The 17,148-nt window shown below is 33.4% G+C and overlaps 2 protein-coding genes across 4 annotated transcripts in view; both read left to right on the top strand.

The window, feature by feature from the left end:
- The first annotated feature begins 751 nt into the window (after positions 1–751).
- On the top strand, positions 752–9,271 carry LOC120329305 (katanin p80 WD40 repeat-containing subunit B1-like). The gene is made up of 2 exons (XM_039395887.2): positions 752–2,707; positions 3,390–9,271. The coding sequence occupies exons 1-2, from the start codon at positions 824–826 to the stop codon at positions 3,687–3,689; spliced, it is 2,184 nt and encodes a 727-aa protein (XP_039251821.2). The 5' UTR covers positions 752–823; the 3' UTR covers positions 3,690–9,271.
- The window catches only part of LOC120329304 (putative E3 ubiquitin-protein ligase HERC1), an 83,103-nt gene continuing 75,222 nt past the window's right edge, over positions 9,268–17,148 (top strand). For 2 of the 3 annotated variants that reach the window (XM_078118251.1, XM_078118250.1), the window contains exons 1-8: positions 9,268–9,473; positions 10,176–10,341; positions 11,127–11,264; positions 11,586–11,685; positions 12,568–12,752; positions 13,961–14,135; positions 14,680–14,744; positions 15,268–15,300. In XM_078118251.1, the coding sequence (XP_077974377.1) occupies positions 9,370–9,473; positions 10,176–10,341; positions 11,127–11,264; positions 11,586–11,685; positions 12,568–12,752; positions 13,961–14,135; positions 14,680–14,744; positions 15,268–15,300 (966 nt within the window). In that variant the 5' untranslated portion in view covers positions 9,268–9,369. The remainder of the gene's footprint in view (positions 9,474–10,175; positions 10,342–11,126; positions 11,265–11,585; positions 11,686–12,567; positions 12,753–13,960; positions 14,136–14,679; positions 14,745–15,267; positions 15,301–17,148) is intronic. The other variant, XM_039395886.2, reaches the window with a different exon arrangement.

The following is a 17,148-nucleotide window of genomic DNA, read 5'->3' as shown; positions in this document are numbered from 1 at the left end:
CAGCCAAGAAGGCTAGCGTCGTGCAGGTCGGGCTTTACGCGAATATTTGTCGTCTCTAGCTGTCGCCGTTGAGCAAAAATAAATGGGTAATTGAAGCCTAGCGACCATAAATCAAAACTCAACAGTGGAATTCGTGCGCAGGTGTCCTGACCGGATTCGGGGACAGGGCGGGGGTAAATCGATAACCGCAGGATGAATGTATGTATTATGTAACATTGCTATGAGAATAATATATCGTTTGAATCCCCTTTTCGGGGTATACTCAGGAGATTTGCCAAAACTTTGATAGAGCAGTAGAGGGATTTATTGTTTCGGCAACCAGGAAACAAGCATTGCAACAATAAAAATAACAAACATAAATATAAAGTTATTCGGTTTAGACTAGGAGGAGCGATATGATCATCAGAGTTAGTCCCATTGCTCAATATTCACTATTACCGGTATATGTAGTCTCTAAAATTCACAGTTGATGTGTATAAATGGTGAAAAAAAAGCTGTTTCTGTATTTGCTAAAGAGTTTACATGATGATACAGTACCAAATTCCCAGTTACTGTAATAATGCTTTTATTTATTGCCACCTGATCGTCTGAACAGATATAAAGTACTTAACACTCTCCAACCCTCAAGTATGTACAGATGTACATGTACCTAGGCCTATATTCTGATCTCGATATTTGCCTTCAATTCAGCAATACACCCAATCCTGCAATCCCACAGACACTTAAACTTACATGGATACTTGATTCATTTTAATGGTTATTTTTATAGATTTGATAAAATTATATATAATATATTCAAATCATCTTGTCTAACGAAGGAAATATGGCTTCAGCGAAGCGGAGTTGGCTGCTGCAGGAGTTTTCTGCCCACACCACGGCCCTCACCACTGCAGCTCTCGGTAAAAAGTCTGGCCGTGTAATGGCCACAGGTGGAGAAGATGGCCATGTTAATTTATGGGCAGTTGGAAACCCCCAGTATATCATGAAGTTCACTGGCCATTCCTCATCAATTGAAGCTCTTTCTTTCAATGGTACAGAGGAATTAGTTTGTGCTGGATCAAGGTCGGGCCAACTTCGAATTTGGAATATTTCAGAAGGAAAAGTAACAAGAAATTTAACAGGCCATAAAGCTGGAGTTAGTTGCCTCGATTTTCACTCGATAGGAGAATTCGTAGCATCTGGATCTTTGGATCACAAAGTTAAAATGTGGGATTATCGTAGAAAAGGCTGTATTTTTACTTACACCGGTCACGAAGGTGCGATTAATGCTTTACAATTTAGTCCTGATGGACGATGGATGACTTCGGGATCCGATGATGGTACTTGTAAGATTTGGGATCTCACTGCTGGAAAGTTATTGCATCAGTTTCAAGACCATGGGGCTCCTATAACCTGTTTGCAGTTTCATCCAAATGAACTATTAATGGCTACTGGTGGCCGAGATAAAACTGTGAAGGTATATGATGTCGAACAGTTTGAAATTGTGTCTAGTTCTACGCCACAAGCCAGTGCTGTTCTCAAAGTAGTTTTCTCTGAAAGCGGGCATTGTTTATTCTCCATTTCACAAGATATGTGTCATGCATATTTATGGGAGCCAGAACCCCGAACCACTGATTCATTTATGGTAAAATGGGGCCGACCCGATGACGTTGTAATTTCTAATCGACAGTTGATATCTGCTACATTTTCACAAAATTTGGTTTCCAATTATGTTGTCGATCTTACACAAGTACGAACTGCTGCGTTTGAAATTCCAAATAGTGCTCTGCCATTTCAACCACCTCCTACAGCGGTCAGTCCCTTTTCTAGGCCTTCTCATGTTACTCATAGGCCACCTACTTCATGTGCGACAAATGCGGTTAAATCGGAGAATAAAAACGATAAAAAAGATAGGATGCCAGTTCCCCCGGCTGAATCACAAGTAAACCAAAATAATAATTTTAATATTGGTGAAGATAGACCATTACAAGTTGATGAAAAGGAAGTTTTTAATCCAAAAAGTACCTTAACAAGGTCACCTTCAGGTGGAAGGCCGACCAGTATTTCAGTCAATAAACCCGAGCATTATAATCGTAATGTGAAACCCACACCATCTCCACATCAAGCTTCAAACATACTACCTCACTTGACCCCTGAACCTGCATCTAAAAACGACAAATTCCAACCTGAGAAGGATCAACCTTCCAAAAGTGTTGCGACCAATTCTACACCATCCCAACCTGTTCGACTAAATTATGGCAGAGTTTCACCTATTGAAGATGTCCCAACGAGAGATCAAAATATTCCTGAAAAATTAGAAAAGAAACGATCAAGTCCCGATACTTTTGTATCTTCTAATAATAATGTATCAGTGAATCCATTGGAAGAATCAAGATTATCTACTATAGTTCCAGCGCAGCGAGAAGATCCAGTTGGTTTAGATATGAATGCTTTTCTCCCAGCTAAAAAAGAACCTATTATTGGTAAAACGGAAGAAAATATAACAGATACAGAAGCGGTTGCTACAATCAAGCGGGGATTTGAATCTATGAGACTCGTACTTACGGCACGGCATAAAAATCTTGAAATTGTTCGAGCGATGTGGACAGGTGGCGACGTGATGACATCTATGAATACTGCCATCAGAATGAAAGATCAGGCTCTGCTTGTTGACATGTTATCTGTACTGAACAGCAAGACCTCACTTTGGAATTTAGATCTCTGTCAGGTATTGATGCCTTTGGTTATTTATTAGTTTATTTTTTATGGTTTAAACCAGGGCTCTTCAAACTAGGGGTCACATGAGGGCTCAATGGGGGACGCGGTTTCCTTTAATAGCCATACTTGTTTACTCTTTTTCCTATTGCCTTCATTAATGAGCGTAAAAAATCTATTTCGACACACAATCTTCAAACTGGGGATACTGGCTGTCCAGTGGGTCACGCAAAGGCTTAATTTGGGTCACGGTACCCATTGTTGTCGATACTAGCCATACTTCTCTTTTTCCTTTTGCATCTTCTAAGTTCTAACATTGTAACATTGTACATGTTGATATCTCTCAGATAATTTAGCGTTTCTATAAATCAATCATATTACCTGTCAACAAACATCAGTATTTATTATATCATTCATCATTTATTTCATCATTCTGTGACTAATACAGCAACAGAATACAAAATTAAATCATTGCCTGACAGGTAATAGTTACAAATGAGTGGCATTTTGCATTAGGTTTTATATGGCTTGTAGGTACCGGTTCTAAATATTTTTAGTTGTGCATCGAGCATGATTGAATAATAACTTTACAGGATTATAATTGATCCACGCTCTGTCAAGTGTGAACAAAATATATAATTTTTGCTTGGGGAGTGCTAATGATGATTACTTTATCATGAATTTTTTTTAATTAGGTAATGCTTCCTGAAATACACGATCTACTCTCAAGTAAATATGAAACGTACGTGACTGCTGCATGTGGAGCTCTTAAAATAGTGTTGAGAAATTTCGGTCCATTGATCAAATCTAACATATCCGCACCACCAAATTCCGCTGTAGATTTGTCGAGAGAAGAAAGATATAAAAAGTGTTTTTCCTGCCATGAAAGTGTGGTACAAATAAGGACAATAATTGAAAAAAAGATACAACAGCCGGGAAAAGCAGGAAGCAACTTTAGAGAACTTAATATATTGATCAGCAGTACGCTAGATTAAAAAGATTTCACAAAAAGAGCATGGAAAAGCTTCTTACACACAAATGTAAAGAAACTTGTCCTCACTGCAAATGGGATGACAGTACTCATTACTTAAAATGTGAGTATATGGTTGTTCCAGATTTTTTTTTGAATATACTGCGGCCCACAAGGAAAGTGCAACCTGCGGCTCGTGGGCCAAATGCCGCCCACAAGGAAAAATTGTACGGCCCGCGGAAAGGTGCCAATTTTGAATGGTGTGTGGCCCGCGAAACGCGTTTTTAATTTAGTTTAATCTGGTACATGTGAGTAATCCCAATTCTTTTGCGTTGCAAAGCCTATACCAGAGTCCAATTTATTATCTATGTCTATGACATTACAATGCCCTAACAGCTAGCTTGTGCGAAGCTAACAATGCTTGTCACAAAATCAATAACCAAAATAAATGTGGCTTCAACTACTAGAAAACCTATCTTTCCCGCCCGCAGTCATGGGTATAATTTTTTGCTTGTACCATTATTTGTGGTAGACCTGGCGAAAAATATAGAATTTTATACTGAATGATATATACGGTATCTTTCTGATTAGTAAATTAAATAATTTTTTGAGTGAATGGGACAACATTTCTATGTATAATATGTAGCATTGAATGTTTTAATAGTTTCCACAGATGACTAAAACTTTAAGATTGGAGTGTGCGGCTCTAATATTCAGCTGAGAAAAAGTTCATTGTTTGTGAATTTAGTTATGTCTGGTATATGCGTTTACAAGATTATGTTATAAATTTATGATATTACAGCTTATGTGTTTAATTGAACTGGTGTGTAAATACTGCTTCTCCCAACCCCCGTTTGTCGTAGTGGGTCTGAATGCGCCGACTGCAATTCAACTTTAGCAAGAATCATAACACCTGTATTAAGTGGTCCAAAGGCCCTGTATCGCACTTTCACAATTTTTATGTTTTGCAGTAATGTTTTGCCTGGCAAAGGTTTACTCAGACAGGCAGTATATCTGGTAATAACACTCTGACTTACTCAGACAGGCATTATATCTGGTATTAACACTCTGATAATTATGAGTTTTGGTTGGACGAAAATTTAAGCTTGAAACTTCTTTAAAATTTTTTGTTTGGGGCTAACCATCGCTTCAAATAATTTGTTCCTAAAATTTTTATCCCCAAATAAATAATCCTGTTGCTTGAGTATTTACTTGAGTTACTCGGGTACTGATTACACTTGTTACTCAAAGCGTTAGAAAACAACATCCAGTCTAACATATTTTAATATTTATTCAATGTCTTTCACATTACTTTTAATTTACTGTGATTTTTTGCATTGTGCTTATGGTAAATGGAAGGGCTTTAATGTTGTTCATGCTTTTGGTGCTCATTATTCCAACTGTGCTTTTCTTTGTTAATTCTTGCAAGGTTTTTAATTCACATTATTCTATGGTTGCTAATATGGTTAAACATGGCATAATTCAATTATTTTCTATCATATATTTAATATTTTTTTGTACCATCCAAAATTGAATCTTTTTTTCATAGTTCAGTATAGTTAGTCTTGAATTCTGCCTTGTATAATTCCCTTTGATGGTCTTTATTAAAAAAAGCTGTTTATTGAGTATAATTATCAATTTTTCATCAGAAAAAGTGCTATTCAATTTAGGTCGAAGGTCAAACAGATTTGTTTTGCCTCCTTCAGAAAAAACTTAGCTTGTTTATCAATGCTATCAAAACACAAGATTACTTGCATGCTTGATCATACATAATACACTAACATTATTAGTTTGATTTCAATGGTTGTAATCACATAATGCATGCAAATGTTTCGAGTACTCTTACTGTGAGTCCTTGTAATTGCAAGTGTTTTCATTTTGCTCAGCATTTTGCAATAAGTATTCAGCAATGGAAGTAGTGTAGGTGCGTGAGAGATGCATAGTGACTGGTGCCCTCTTTTTAGTTAATTACAGCTAAATTATTTTTTTTTTAAGTCAGAAAATGTTTAATAAATAAAGGCTAATTCCTGATTTAGGGATGCCCAAAATGGAAGGAATATTTAAATCTATTCAAAATTTATATTCGATATACCAATATTTGGATTCTTGATTCCTCCATATCTTTAAGTGGTTGCAGCTAAATTATTGAGTTTTTTCTTGAAAAGTTAGCAAATGAATATTATTATAAGAATGTATTTGGAATATAGTATAACCTTTCTCATTCTGACTGTATGCTAATTAATGATTTGGATTTATTACTTGCACTTTTCCCATCTTGCATTGTGAATAAATCACATTCCAAAATATTGAAACATTTCTTGTAGGCTATCTGAATATATTTAGTGATTTCTACACTCTAAGACAGTGGTTTCCAACCTTTTATGGCACGTAGCCTCTCATCATTCATGGCCCCTGCTTATCATCTCAGTGGTATTTATAGTGATATTTTCGTGTACCATTGTGGACCCTTTCCGAGTGCTCTGTTTACCCCCTGGGGCTGGGAACAGCTGCTTTTAAGATATTCCATTTGATTTCCAAGATTGCAAATTGTCCCATTGTGCAAGAAAATCAGGGCATTTGCAGAGTTCACTTCGTTATAATGTATTGAAAAGGCAGTAATGTTTCGAGTATCAGTTCATTGATTCATTTAGTATAACTTGTCAAAATTTCCATTTTTCTATTTTCCTTCAGTTTGATTTTTCAGCTTTTGTTCTACTAAATTTGAGTCCCACCAACTTTCCCATAGTAGTGATATCTTCTTTATTCTTTCGCCTGTGATGATTTCTATATGTCTCATCAATACAATGTATTTGTTTGTCATCGATGATGTGTAATGCCGTGTTATGTTTCAAGTAATCTGATTCACACTGTAACTATATTTTTTGTTTGTTTTTAAAATTACAAATAAACACTGAACAATCTGATGTAACTCGTCATGGTTATTATTATTTTTATTTCATTTTGTAGATGATATTTGTAGACATCGTTTGATATTTGAAATTTTGTATTCTTTACTATGTACAAAGCCAGATACAAGCAATTATGTGTAAGGATCTAGTATTATTTGAAGGATTGGAATCTTTCCGATTTAGCATTGCCTATCCAATTTTTTACACCTTAGGGGGGGTGAGGTGCTTGGGATTTAAACCAGAGGTGTGTCAATGTGTCATATCTGATAACAGTGTCATTATCAATATATGATGTACCTATTAGCGTTTGTTTGTGGCAATATATAAAAAGGTCTTCATCTTTTTCTGCTACACTACTTTAGAGTGGATTCTATGTTACATATTACTTGAGAATCTCAAAACAAGGTCGTACAAAACGAATTTCAAAATAATTTTCAAATTGTTTCAAAATTCAATAATATTTCAACTTTTTGATTTAAGGAGTCATTCAGATTTGTGTTTTTTTAAAAAGTTTCAATAATTGCCCATTGAAGTTGAAACAGGAAAACTTGTCTTCATTTTATTTCTATCAAATATTTTGTGGGCATAAGCATAATGTTTCAATAGGATTCCTGTTTGGCGTCCGTTTTATAATTTATTATGCAAAGTATCATCTGGTAGACATGGGGTTTGACTCTAAATTTCCAACGTTTGTTACCAACATGTTTACACCTAATGTGCTAATCGCTAGGCTATTAATCGCTCCATTAATTAGATGTCACACTTTCTCAGTTTAAATACCGGTATGAAATATATTTGCAGCTGTTTTTGATTCAAGTTTGCACATAACCTGATCTAAGCTGCCCAAGTATTGCATTATATAGGGTGTCCACGAAGTATTAAATTTTTTTTACATTGCAAAGGAAATTTATCGATATCATATATTGTTTTGGCCCTCACAGATATCTTAATTTTTGAATAAAGTAAAAATATTTGAACAATTACTGATTAAAAAACAACAATTCTGGTTGAGATATATTGAGGCCTGACTTCATAACAAAATTGAAATTCGAAAGAGACTTTATGGACACCCTGTACTTACAATTACTCATTTCATTTGAATGATACTGCAATGAGAGACAATTCTATCTAAAAACAGTTCGTTTTGATGTTTAGATGTTCCAATTTCCATATCTTTTACAATTCTCCATTTTGAATTTTTTCTATACCTTCAGATATCATTATTTGTATACTGAATTCCATGCTGTTCCACTTACGGTAGTAATGAATATTTTATGTTTTGTTATTATTTGTTTATGAAATTGCATTGACATTGTGATATAAGTGAAATTCAAAAACATTAATATTATAGGCCTATGTGTTCACCTGTGCTATATGTGCCATAGTATATTATTTTTAAATAAAAGATATCTAGTTCACTCTAGTTGAGAATAAACAAACTCTCAGTTTGTCAAAATGACTGACTCGACAACATTTGTTTTAATTTTCTTTTAATTTTTTGGAAATTTTTGACTATTGTCTTAATAAAATCTGATTAAATCTGCATAAAAAATAAATTAAATAGTTAAGATAACCTTGTTGTATTGTTACTTATCGATCTTAAGATCGGTAAGTATGTTGATAGGTATTTGTCTGTTTGTCTGTCTGTATGTTTGTCTGTTTGTCTGTTAGATGAACGCGATATCTCACGAACGCGTGGTTGAATCTGCTCCAAATTTTGCATGTGCATGCATCTTACCTCGGACCAGAAGCCTATAGATTTTGGGTTAATTATGTCGTATAATTAGCGAGTAATTAACTAATTACCGATCTAAGATCGATAAGTCTTCGGTCTCCGACCGATATTCTCGTTTTTTCCTGCTGATTTCACAAATTTGAAAAATTCAAAATTTTGGTCTTGATACCCAGGCATCAAAATAATGCCCAAAAAAACATATTTTGATTAAAAATATTCTGAAATCAAAATTTTACTATATTGAATATAGTCTAATTTGAATGCATATGTATATATAAGAATTTTCGATTCCTTTTGGCTATCCCCACAAATGATTGTACATAATTGTTTGACTCTTATATAAATTTATTTCTACTGATTGTACCAACAGTACTTGCGTGTTTACAACATTGAGATAATACCTATATTCTGAACAGTCAACACTTTTTTCCACATTTTTTTTTTCGAATATGTTTCAAAATAAGCATGCTTTGATGGATTATTTTAATTTTGTATAGAGTAATAATACAATGTTATGATGCTTTTGACAACTGAAATTTAGGTCTTTCTTATTTCCCTTTTCTATAATATGAAAGATATCGAGAAAAATGTTTATTTTGGACTGGATTTATTTGTAGGCTTTGTCATGGATACTGTTTATGTTTTATTATGCCTTTTATTTGGGCATGGGGCATTTCTACTTTTAATATGCTATTCATGACTATTACTTGGCAAAAATATCTTCTGGTTTGAAAATGGCTATGCTTTAATGTTTCCGAACTACTTTCATTATTGTCACATATTATGTTTATTCCATCGTTAAATAGTCAAAACAGAAAAAAAAATAAGTGACAGTTTTTCTTTGCATATTTATAAAAAAAAGTTATTATTAGAAGTTGCGTAGGCTTGTCTTCATTGGAGACATTTTTCATTATTATTATTATTAATATTACTTTTTGTAAAATTGTAATAATTTTTATTTAGGTGTAGTAAGTAAAATAATGTACAAAATATATACAGTAGGTTCTATAGAACATTATATTCATATTTACAATTAGTGAAATAAAATTAATTTATCAAATATGGATGGAAATCAAGAAGATGATTCATTGCAAAATAAATCAAAATGGTTGGATCATTTTAATTTTGATTGGATTAGCGTCAGTCCACTCTCAATTCACAAGAGGTTGGTATATTTGTTTAATGAAAATTGAAGGGTTGTCATTCTATTGATGGACTCTGTACTCTATGGTGGTATAGTTAAAATTGTGACAAATTGATTTCTGAATGTATTTTGTTTTTATGGGCGTTTTTATGCCCTGAATCTAAATATGGCTCTGTATAAACTGCCACCGATTCATACAACTACTATTTTTTAAAATAATGGACACTTGACAGCATTGTTGCCCCATTTGATTATGCCCTGGTTAAGATAAGTGCCGTTGAAGTGTCATGTCAATCGTGAAGTAATGCATCAATCTAAGGGAAGGCTTATATGTACATAACTCTAATCACGCTAATTCTCTTCTGCAATCATTTGTTGCAATATGCTTCACGACAAATTATGATTTTTATGTCTTATATATGCAAATTTTTTTAAATTCACTGTTTTGGAACCCTTTTAGGGTCGACTTATATGCGGTGATATATACGGAAGTATGTAGTTTTTAATATCTCCTGTAATCATATTTTCTCAAATCTTTTTTTAAAGCTTGGACTTTTTTTCATACGAGCAAATTTGAAAATAAAATAACAATCAAATTATATAGGGTAATAAAACACAACCCAGTTCATTTGTATTGGTTCTGTTTTTTCGCGTCACCCTGTACAATACAAAACAGTATTAATAGGATTTCGGGTTACAAATCTGATTTATATTTTACTTCAGGTCTGGGCTAGAAAAAGAATTTCAAAAATTGGTTGAAAACAAAGAAATTACAGTAACGAAACGAGAAGGACTTGTTTTTCCACCTCTCCACCTTCCAGATTATGATAGCAATCCTCCGACAACGAAAGAGCAACATCATTATATAGATATGTTAATGAAAAGCCAGGTAAGAGTAGCAAATTCGTTTGTTTTAGCTGGAGACTTCAATTGATCGGAATGAAGATTTTTAGAAATAAATTTCAAATTATTCTCAAAATGAAAAATTTTCATGGGTTAATGTAATTAATTATGACTAGTCTCAAATATTTGATTTGTTTTTTTACACACACTTGGTGGCAAATTTGAGAATGAGCCGGATTGATATTGAGTTCAGAAGATATCTCAAAGGTGTTTTGAGAATTAGAGCCAATGCAGCTGTTCTATTACAGTGAAACCTACCCCGTTTTACAGTGGATATATGATAATGATCAATCATAATCATGGAATATTATATCATCATTTAGCGTCATTGAATTATTAGAATTAATTTTTGAGTATTTGACATTGAAATAGCATTGAGAAAAAATGTCAGTGGCAGCGTACCAATCTTACTTGAACAGCAATTCACTATTTATGATGAATCGAGTTTAAGACTTATTTGATCTTTCAAGTGGTGTTTGTGATTGCTAATAAATGTCTTTGTACATTCGACAAAACTACTTGAAGAGCAGCTGATGACTGCCACCCTTTGTTCCTATATTGTCTGTGATTCAAGGAATATTGTTGGGTTCAGCACGCGATTTTTTTTAGGCTTCACTGGAATTGATTATTTTCATCTGAATGATGAATTTGACCCATTGTCAAATGGATGCCCTAAAACTGTTGCAATGCTCACTTTGTTTGAAATATCTTTTATTATAGATAGTTTTATAGATAATGAAATTTCTCTTATGATATATTTTTTATTTTCAGCTTTCACTTGCACGAAATGTTAGCAATGAATGCTTGTCAGAATCGAAATTACACATGCGTCTCGCAATATTGCAAAGAATTTATTACGCCTACCACACTAAATATCATGATACAAAACCTATGAAGAAGAATTCAGAAGTGAGCATTACAATATCCCGAATTTTTTTAATATTTTGATTTGTTCGTAAGCTGTTGCAATGTTGAGAGACTTTTTAAACATGTTTTATGCCAGTCTAATCTCCTGCTTACTCAAGGTTACCTAAAAATCAAATTACTATTGCGCAATATCCTTTTTCAGGTTGGTATGCCACGAAATGTTTTACAAGATTTTTCTGGAGACTTGGAACTTAGTATAACTATCGATATATTTCATTTTACAATTCTGAAATCCGCTCAGGATTTTCATTTCTATGTCAGGTTTTGATAATTTTTTCTAATAATTATGTTAAATATTGATAGGGAAACGTTTTGGAAGCACAGTGTTCAATTAGTCAGACAAAAACTGAAGTTGTATCAACCGCATTGCAAAGAAATCCAACAGATATTTTAATTGAATTGGGTAAGTTTTGTCCGTTTACCGCATTTTTTATGATTGATCATACAAGGAAAAAATAATATTCTCCGACAATAAAAGGTTTAATTAATTTGGTTGTATATTGGGAGTCATATTTGGAGGTGCAGACGAATTTGAAAAAGAAATAGCCTGTCTAGCGCCAAAAATATTCCATCTAGCATGTAAAAATTCCTTCCGAATTACGACTTTTCTGGTTATGACTCATGACTTGTGGCAATTTGACAGGAGCTCACCGGTAGATTCTATATTTGTTGTGGAGTTGTATCGGCCCATAGTATCATCATTACAGAATCCTATTTCAAAATTTCAATTCATTTTATAGTCATCGTTTCTCAAAATTTTTTAAGTTAGGTGTTTTTCTAGCTTTTTTTGTAGTTTACTATATTATTTTGTTCGTTTTAATTTTTTTATATCATAATAGTTCTTTCGGTACTCCTGAAGTATGCGCACCAAAATGTCGCATAACCTGAACCCTAACCTGGTACAAAACCTGAGTTCAGGTTGTGCACCATCTTGGTGCGCATACTTCAGGAGGTCTGTTTTTTCAATAGCTCCTGATGGATGGCACATTTTGCAAAGAATTATCTGTAACACCCTTAGCATTGTACCTTGTGACAAGTTAAACTCTTGTCAAGAATAATTATGTGTGAGGAAACTTCTGGAATCCCCCCTGGGGTATAAGGGTTCATATAACCCTGGGCCGACTAAGACTTCTTGCATCTGAATGGAATATCTGGTGAACTATTCGAACCCGACACGGACTAATAATATATCATGATTCTGCACATTATGTGTTTTATTATCAGTTTTCCTCTCTCCAGAATAAATATTAAAATACTACCGTTAATTGAGCTATCTTGTATCTAGGTGTAAGAAGTGGACTTCAACTCGTTTTCTCTCTTATTCGAGTCAGCTGGAACCAACCTTTATTGACGTCATCACTATGCAATGATACGTTAAGTACTGCCATACAAATTATGTCGGAATTGCCTCCGTTAACTCTAGCCAACTCTAACAAAATACCTACTGTTGGTATGGATTGCCTATCTGAGGTAGAATGATGTTATAAGGATGGTACCCAAATGGGTACTCCCATAGTGTGTGTACCGAGTTAGGGTTAGGCCATAATTTTATTACGATTTTCCATATTTTAGTTCTATTACAAGTTCTTGGACTGTCTTTGCTAGCCAAGTGAATATCCCCCTGCCCATAGGTTTCAGTCCCTTTACACAACTTGATGTAAAATAGGCGAACAAAATTAGTTACCTCCATATTGGTACACACACTTTAGGAGCGCCCCCAAATGTGAGCACTACATTTATTTGTACCTGTAATCAATCCATTTTACTATGTACTTGATCATGTGTAACTGTCTACTGTCTGGAGTAGGCCTATATTATTTACTTTCTTCCAGCATTGTTCAAATTTGTTATGAGCTCTGTCAACATAGACAGGCTAGTCTGGGGTTTGTTTCATTAAGTAAATTGCTGACGCAAATACAAAACAACAGTCATCGAAAATAGACACTATCCTTATACAAGTCTATTTTATGCTATCTTTAGGAAATTGGGAAAATGATTTTTTTTTCAAAACAATAACCTCGAAAACCCCACCTATTACCATATTGTCAAACGATCCATGGGTACACATAGTGTCCAACACTTGGTGAACTGACTAGAATTAAAGCACTAACCACCCTATTCTCTACACCCTGATTGTACTTTGACCAGAAGACTTAAATTTGTCTTAAATTCTGAAACTCCCAAGTGAGGTTTTCTAAAACATTAATAAATATTACCAGTAAAACACTATTCAGAAAATTGTTGTTCTTGAGTATCAAAATGTATTTTGGACCAGAGTTATATTAATTATAACTGCACTTTCATGTTAATACAGTTTATTATTACATGATATATTTTTTTTTAAATTTTTTGTTTTAAACCAGGGTTTATACAAGCAGTCACAGCCACACATAATTTCTGATTCACTTTTTGTATAGATCGTTTCATCATAATTAGGTTATAAGCAAGGTATAAAGCACCATGCTAGGTGGTGGGTAAGGATGGGCAATTATTTATCAAGAGCTACTGAAATTATGGTTTCATGGTGGTGGTATATTATGCACCAGTTATTGAAGATTGACTGAATCTAAGTGTATGTTCTGGGTTTAATCAGTCAATAATGAAAACCCTTAAACACATTTTCAATTATAATTCAAATTGCATTATTCCAAAAAAAATCATTTGTTCTTTATCTTCAGGTATGCAAGTTCCTTAAACATGCTTCAATGCCAGATTCTGGTGCTGATCAGGATTGCAGTAGGCTTGCTTGTGAACTTCTTTTAACGATTGCATATCAACGTGGATCACTTCCACAGTTACTTGAATGGATTGAAATGGCTCTTAATATGTCAACCATAAGAAGAAAGTCACAAGGTATGGGAGAGTTCTGTTATTGATAATGTAATTGAAGTGGTACCATGATAGTGATTGCATGTGTGGAAAGTATCACTGCGTAAAATTTGGCTGCATTCATTTTGCTAAATAAAACTACACGTTGATTTGAAAAAATCGCTAATGGCAAACAAACACAGTTTTTTTCTCACTTTAAAGCAATTGGTTTGCTTGAAGAAAAGGTTGGGAAGTACTGATGTTTCACAACTATCGAGACTCCTTTATCTTGAGTGAGCGAATGCGCGTCTCTTTAAAAACAGCAGATTCCATTGCATCACTAACACTGCGTGGATTCACAGTGTTGGAATGTCATGATGGATAATTCTTGCAACAAATTATGGTTCTGGCTGCTTCTACCATCCAATTGCAACTAAACTGGTATTCGGACAGTAGAGCGTGGTTATATTATTTGAACCATTTTATTGATTTTCCTCTCCAGGATAAATATGATCATCATTATGTTACGGATAGGATACTTTTAATTTAATTACTATATATGTTTATTTTTTTTTTCAATTATTCAAAGCTGATCCTGCTGTCATTTCTACACATTTGATTCTATCAATATTGAAAAACATAAAGAAATCTGAGGTAAGATTTTATTTATTTATTTTGAATAGTATTATTAAAAAAGAATTATATGGTACTTCTAGTTAGAAAATCTTTCATCAATTAGTAGTGATATCAATTTCCTTCAAATGTTATGTGCATTGTTATATTGTACCTAGCTTGACTGCATTTTATTTCAATTTTTCATACCTAATTAAATTTATTATATTAATGTCATTTAGTCCATATAGTGGTTTTGATGGAATTCACAGTTGGTTATATTCGATAAGTAACTTCTTGACTCCAGGAATAATTTAGAATATATTCATTTGAAAATTTGTCATTTTGAGCATTTGACTTGATGGTCAGACTAAATATAAACTTAGTTCAACTTTAGACACTGTTAAAAAAGACAATATTAATTAAAACAATGCCATGTTATAAGCGACTTTTTCAATCTATCGAAAATTTTAGAGGGTTGGGGGCTTGACGAGGGAAACTTCCTCCTGGTTTCATCTCAAATTTGGTGTAACTTGCTTTTATTTTTATATACAATTGTTTTTAGTGCTTCAATCCCCAAACTTCTGAATATTCAACGGTAATTTGAGAATGAATTATTATTTCAACTTATTTTTAATTATTATCCATAATGCATGTTACTTCAAACTTGCCATGTTTAGTCAGGCACATATATGATAAGGGGTGATGCGTTTTGTGATATAGGGTAATTGTTTTTCATTTATGCTTACTTTGGAATATATCTGAAATACTTCATCAATGGGCTATTCCAAGTAACACTACAGGACAATTCCAGAAATTTTATTTTTATAATAAAATAATATTTAGCCCATAATATTTTCAGGTGCAGTAGCTGAACTACCCCTCTATGTGTTGCTCAAGTTACTTAATGTAACACTGTAAATCCATGCCAATAATGTGCATATTGTATGTGACACTACAGGATGTGACACTACGGGACATTTTCCCACTTCGGAACAGCGGCCTCTATTATCTCTTAAAATTCTGGTTATAAATCTTTAAATGGATTAAGAAATGTCCTACAGCACTGCAAACATTTAAACTTTATTAACTTAAATTCAGTGCGTCTATTTCATATGAAATAACTGTATCACACATACAAACACTTTGTGTCACGAATCATCACCAAATATGTCAATTATACCGAAATTTCTATATTTTAGGCCATTTTTTAAAAGCAATCAAAAACCTGGGTGAAATTTTAAGTTTTTCGGTGGAAGGAATGCAGTCCAATAAAATTCCAATGTCATTTGATATAAAAAATACAAAAAAATTACCTACACTACACTTTTAAAAAAATTGATGGAATTCAACTTTTGCTTGGAATGGCCCCAATACTGGTATATTGTTTGGCTCTTTCCCAATATATTCAAATTTTTTGTTATCTGAAATGGAGGTCTTTAACAATTCAGTCCATTCATAGACATTTTATTATGATTAAAAAAGTTGGCCGGAATTAAATAGTTGATTAAAATAGTTGACGAACTACTATTAGAAGCATTAAAAATAACTATGATGGCATCGCGGTGTGATAAATTGGTAGGCAATGCAGAAGACTATTCTGAGTTTTTGACCACCTTATTTTTTCAATTTAGTAGAAGCAAATTTCTATATAGTAGAACTTGCTTATAATAGCTTCCTTGCGTATATTCCAGTACTGTCTTCAAATATGAATTTTATTTATGCGATGTGCTATGAACATCTCTCTATTCAATCATCCCTGTGCTTTATTTTAAATACATATTTTTTGGTACTTGTGTCTTATATTTTTTCAAAATTTTGTGAAATTTGGTTAAAATGATATATGAGATTCTTTTTTTTATCATGCATGACATGCATGAAATAAAGTGGTTTAAGAGGTGTGGCAGTCATTTTATTTTTATTTTCGACATGGCCAATTTTCATGCATGAGCTTCAAATGTCAGCATTTAATATGTGAGGTTATGATGCTGATTATTATATTGTCAACCTTCCACAACGAGCTTGTATTATTGAGTAAAATTTTAATTTTTATCAAATAAAATATATCGCTGTATTATAAGTAAAAGTTAGTGTTTGAGGTAAAATTCTGATTTTGTCAAGTCTCATGATTTTTCCCGCATCATTGAATAATATTACATGTGTAGGGAACCATTGGTACGACGATTTCTTTGCGTGAATTCACAGGTATGAATGACATAGAATAATTTTGTACTAGAGAATGCTGAAATTCTCGCTGTCATTAAGTGATTCGCTAACCGCAGGTCAGTTGCAGCTTGCCCATACATCTGACATGAATAACTGGTTGAATATTTCCATACCTGAATTAGACTGGTAACTGGTTGAGAGGCCATGATTTTCCATATTATTAATCTGTCTTATATACTTTCCTCTCCCTTAGGGTGACTATGAAAGTCCCATGCTATCC

This window comes from Styela clava, chromosome 12, assembly GCF_964204865.1.
Source record: "Styela clava chromosome 12, kaStyClav1.hap1.2, whole genome shotgun sequence".
NCBI lineage: Eukaryota > Metazoa > Chordata > Ascidiacea > Stolidobranchia > Styelidae > Styela > Styela clava.
This window is presented reverse-complemented; position numbering and strand designations above follow the sequence as displayed.

Excerpts from the sequence above, each read along its gene's own strand:
- LOC120329305 (XM_039395887.2), top strand. The coding sequence starts at position 824 with ATGGCTTCAGCGAAGCGGAGTTGGCTGCTGCAGGAGTTTTCTGCCCAC. Across the intron at positions 2,708-3,389 it reads GGAATTTAGATCTCTGTCAG|GTAATGCTTCCTGAAATACA; the intron begins GTATTGATGCCT and ends TTTTTTAATTAG.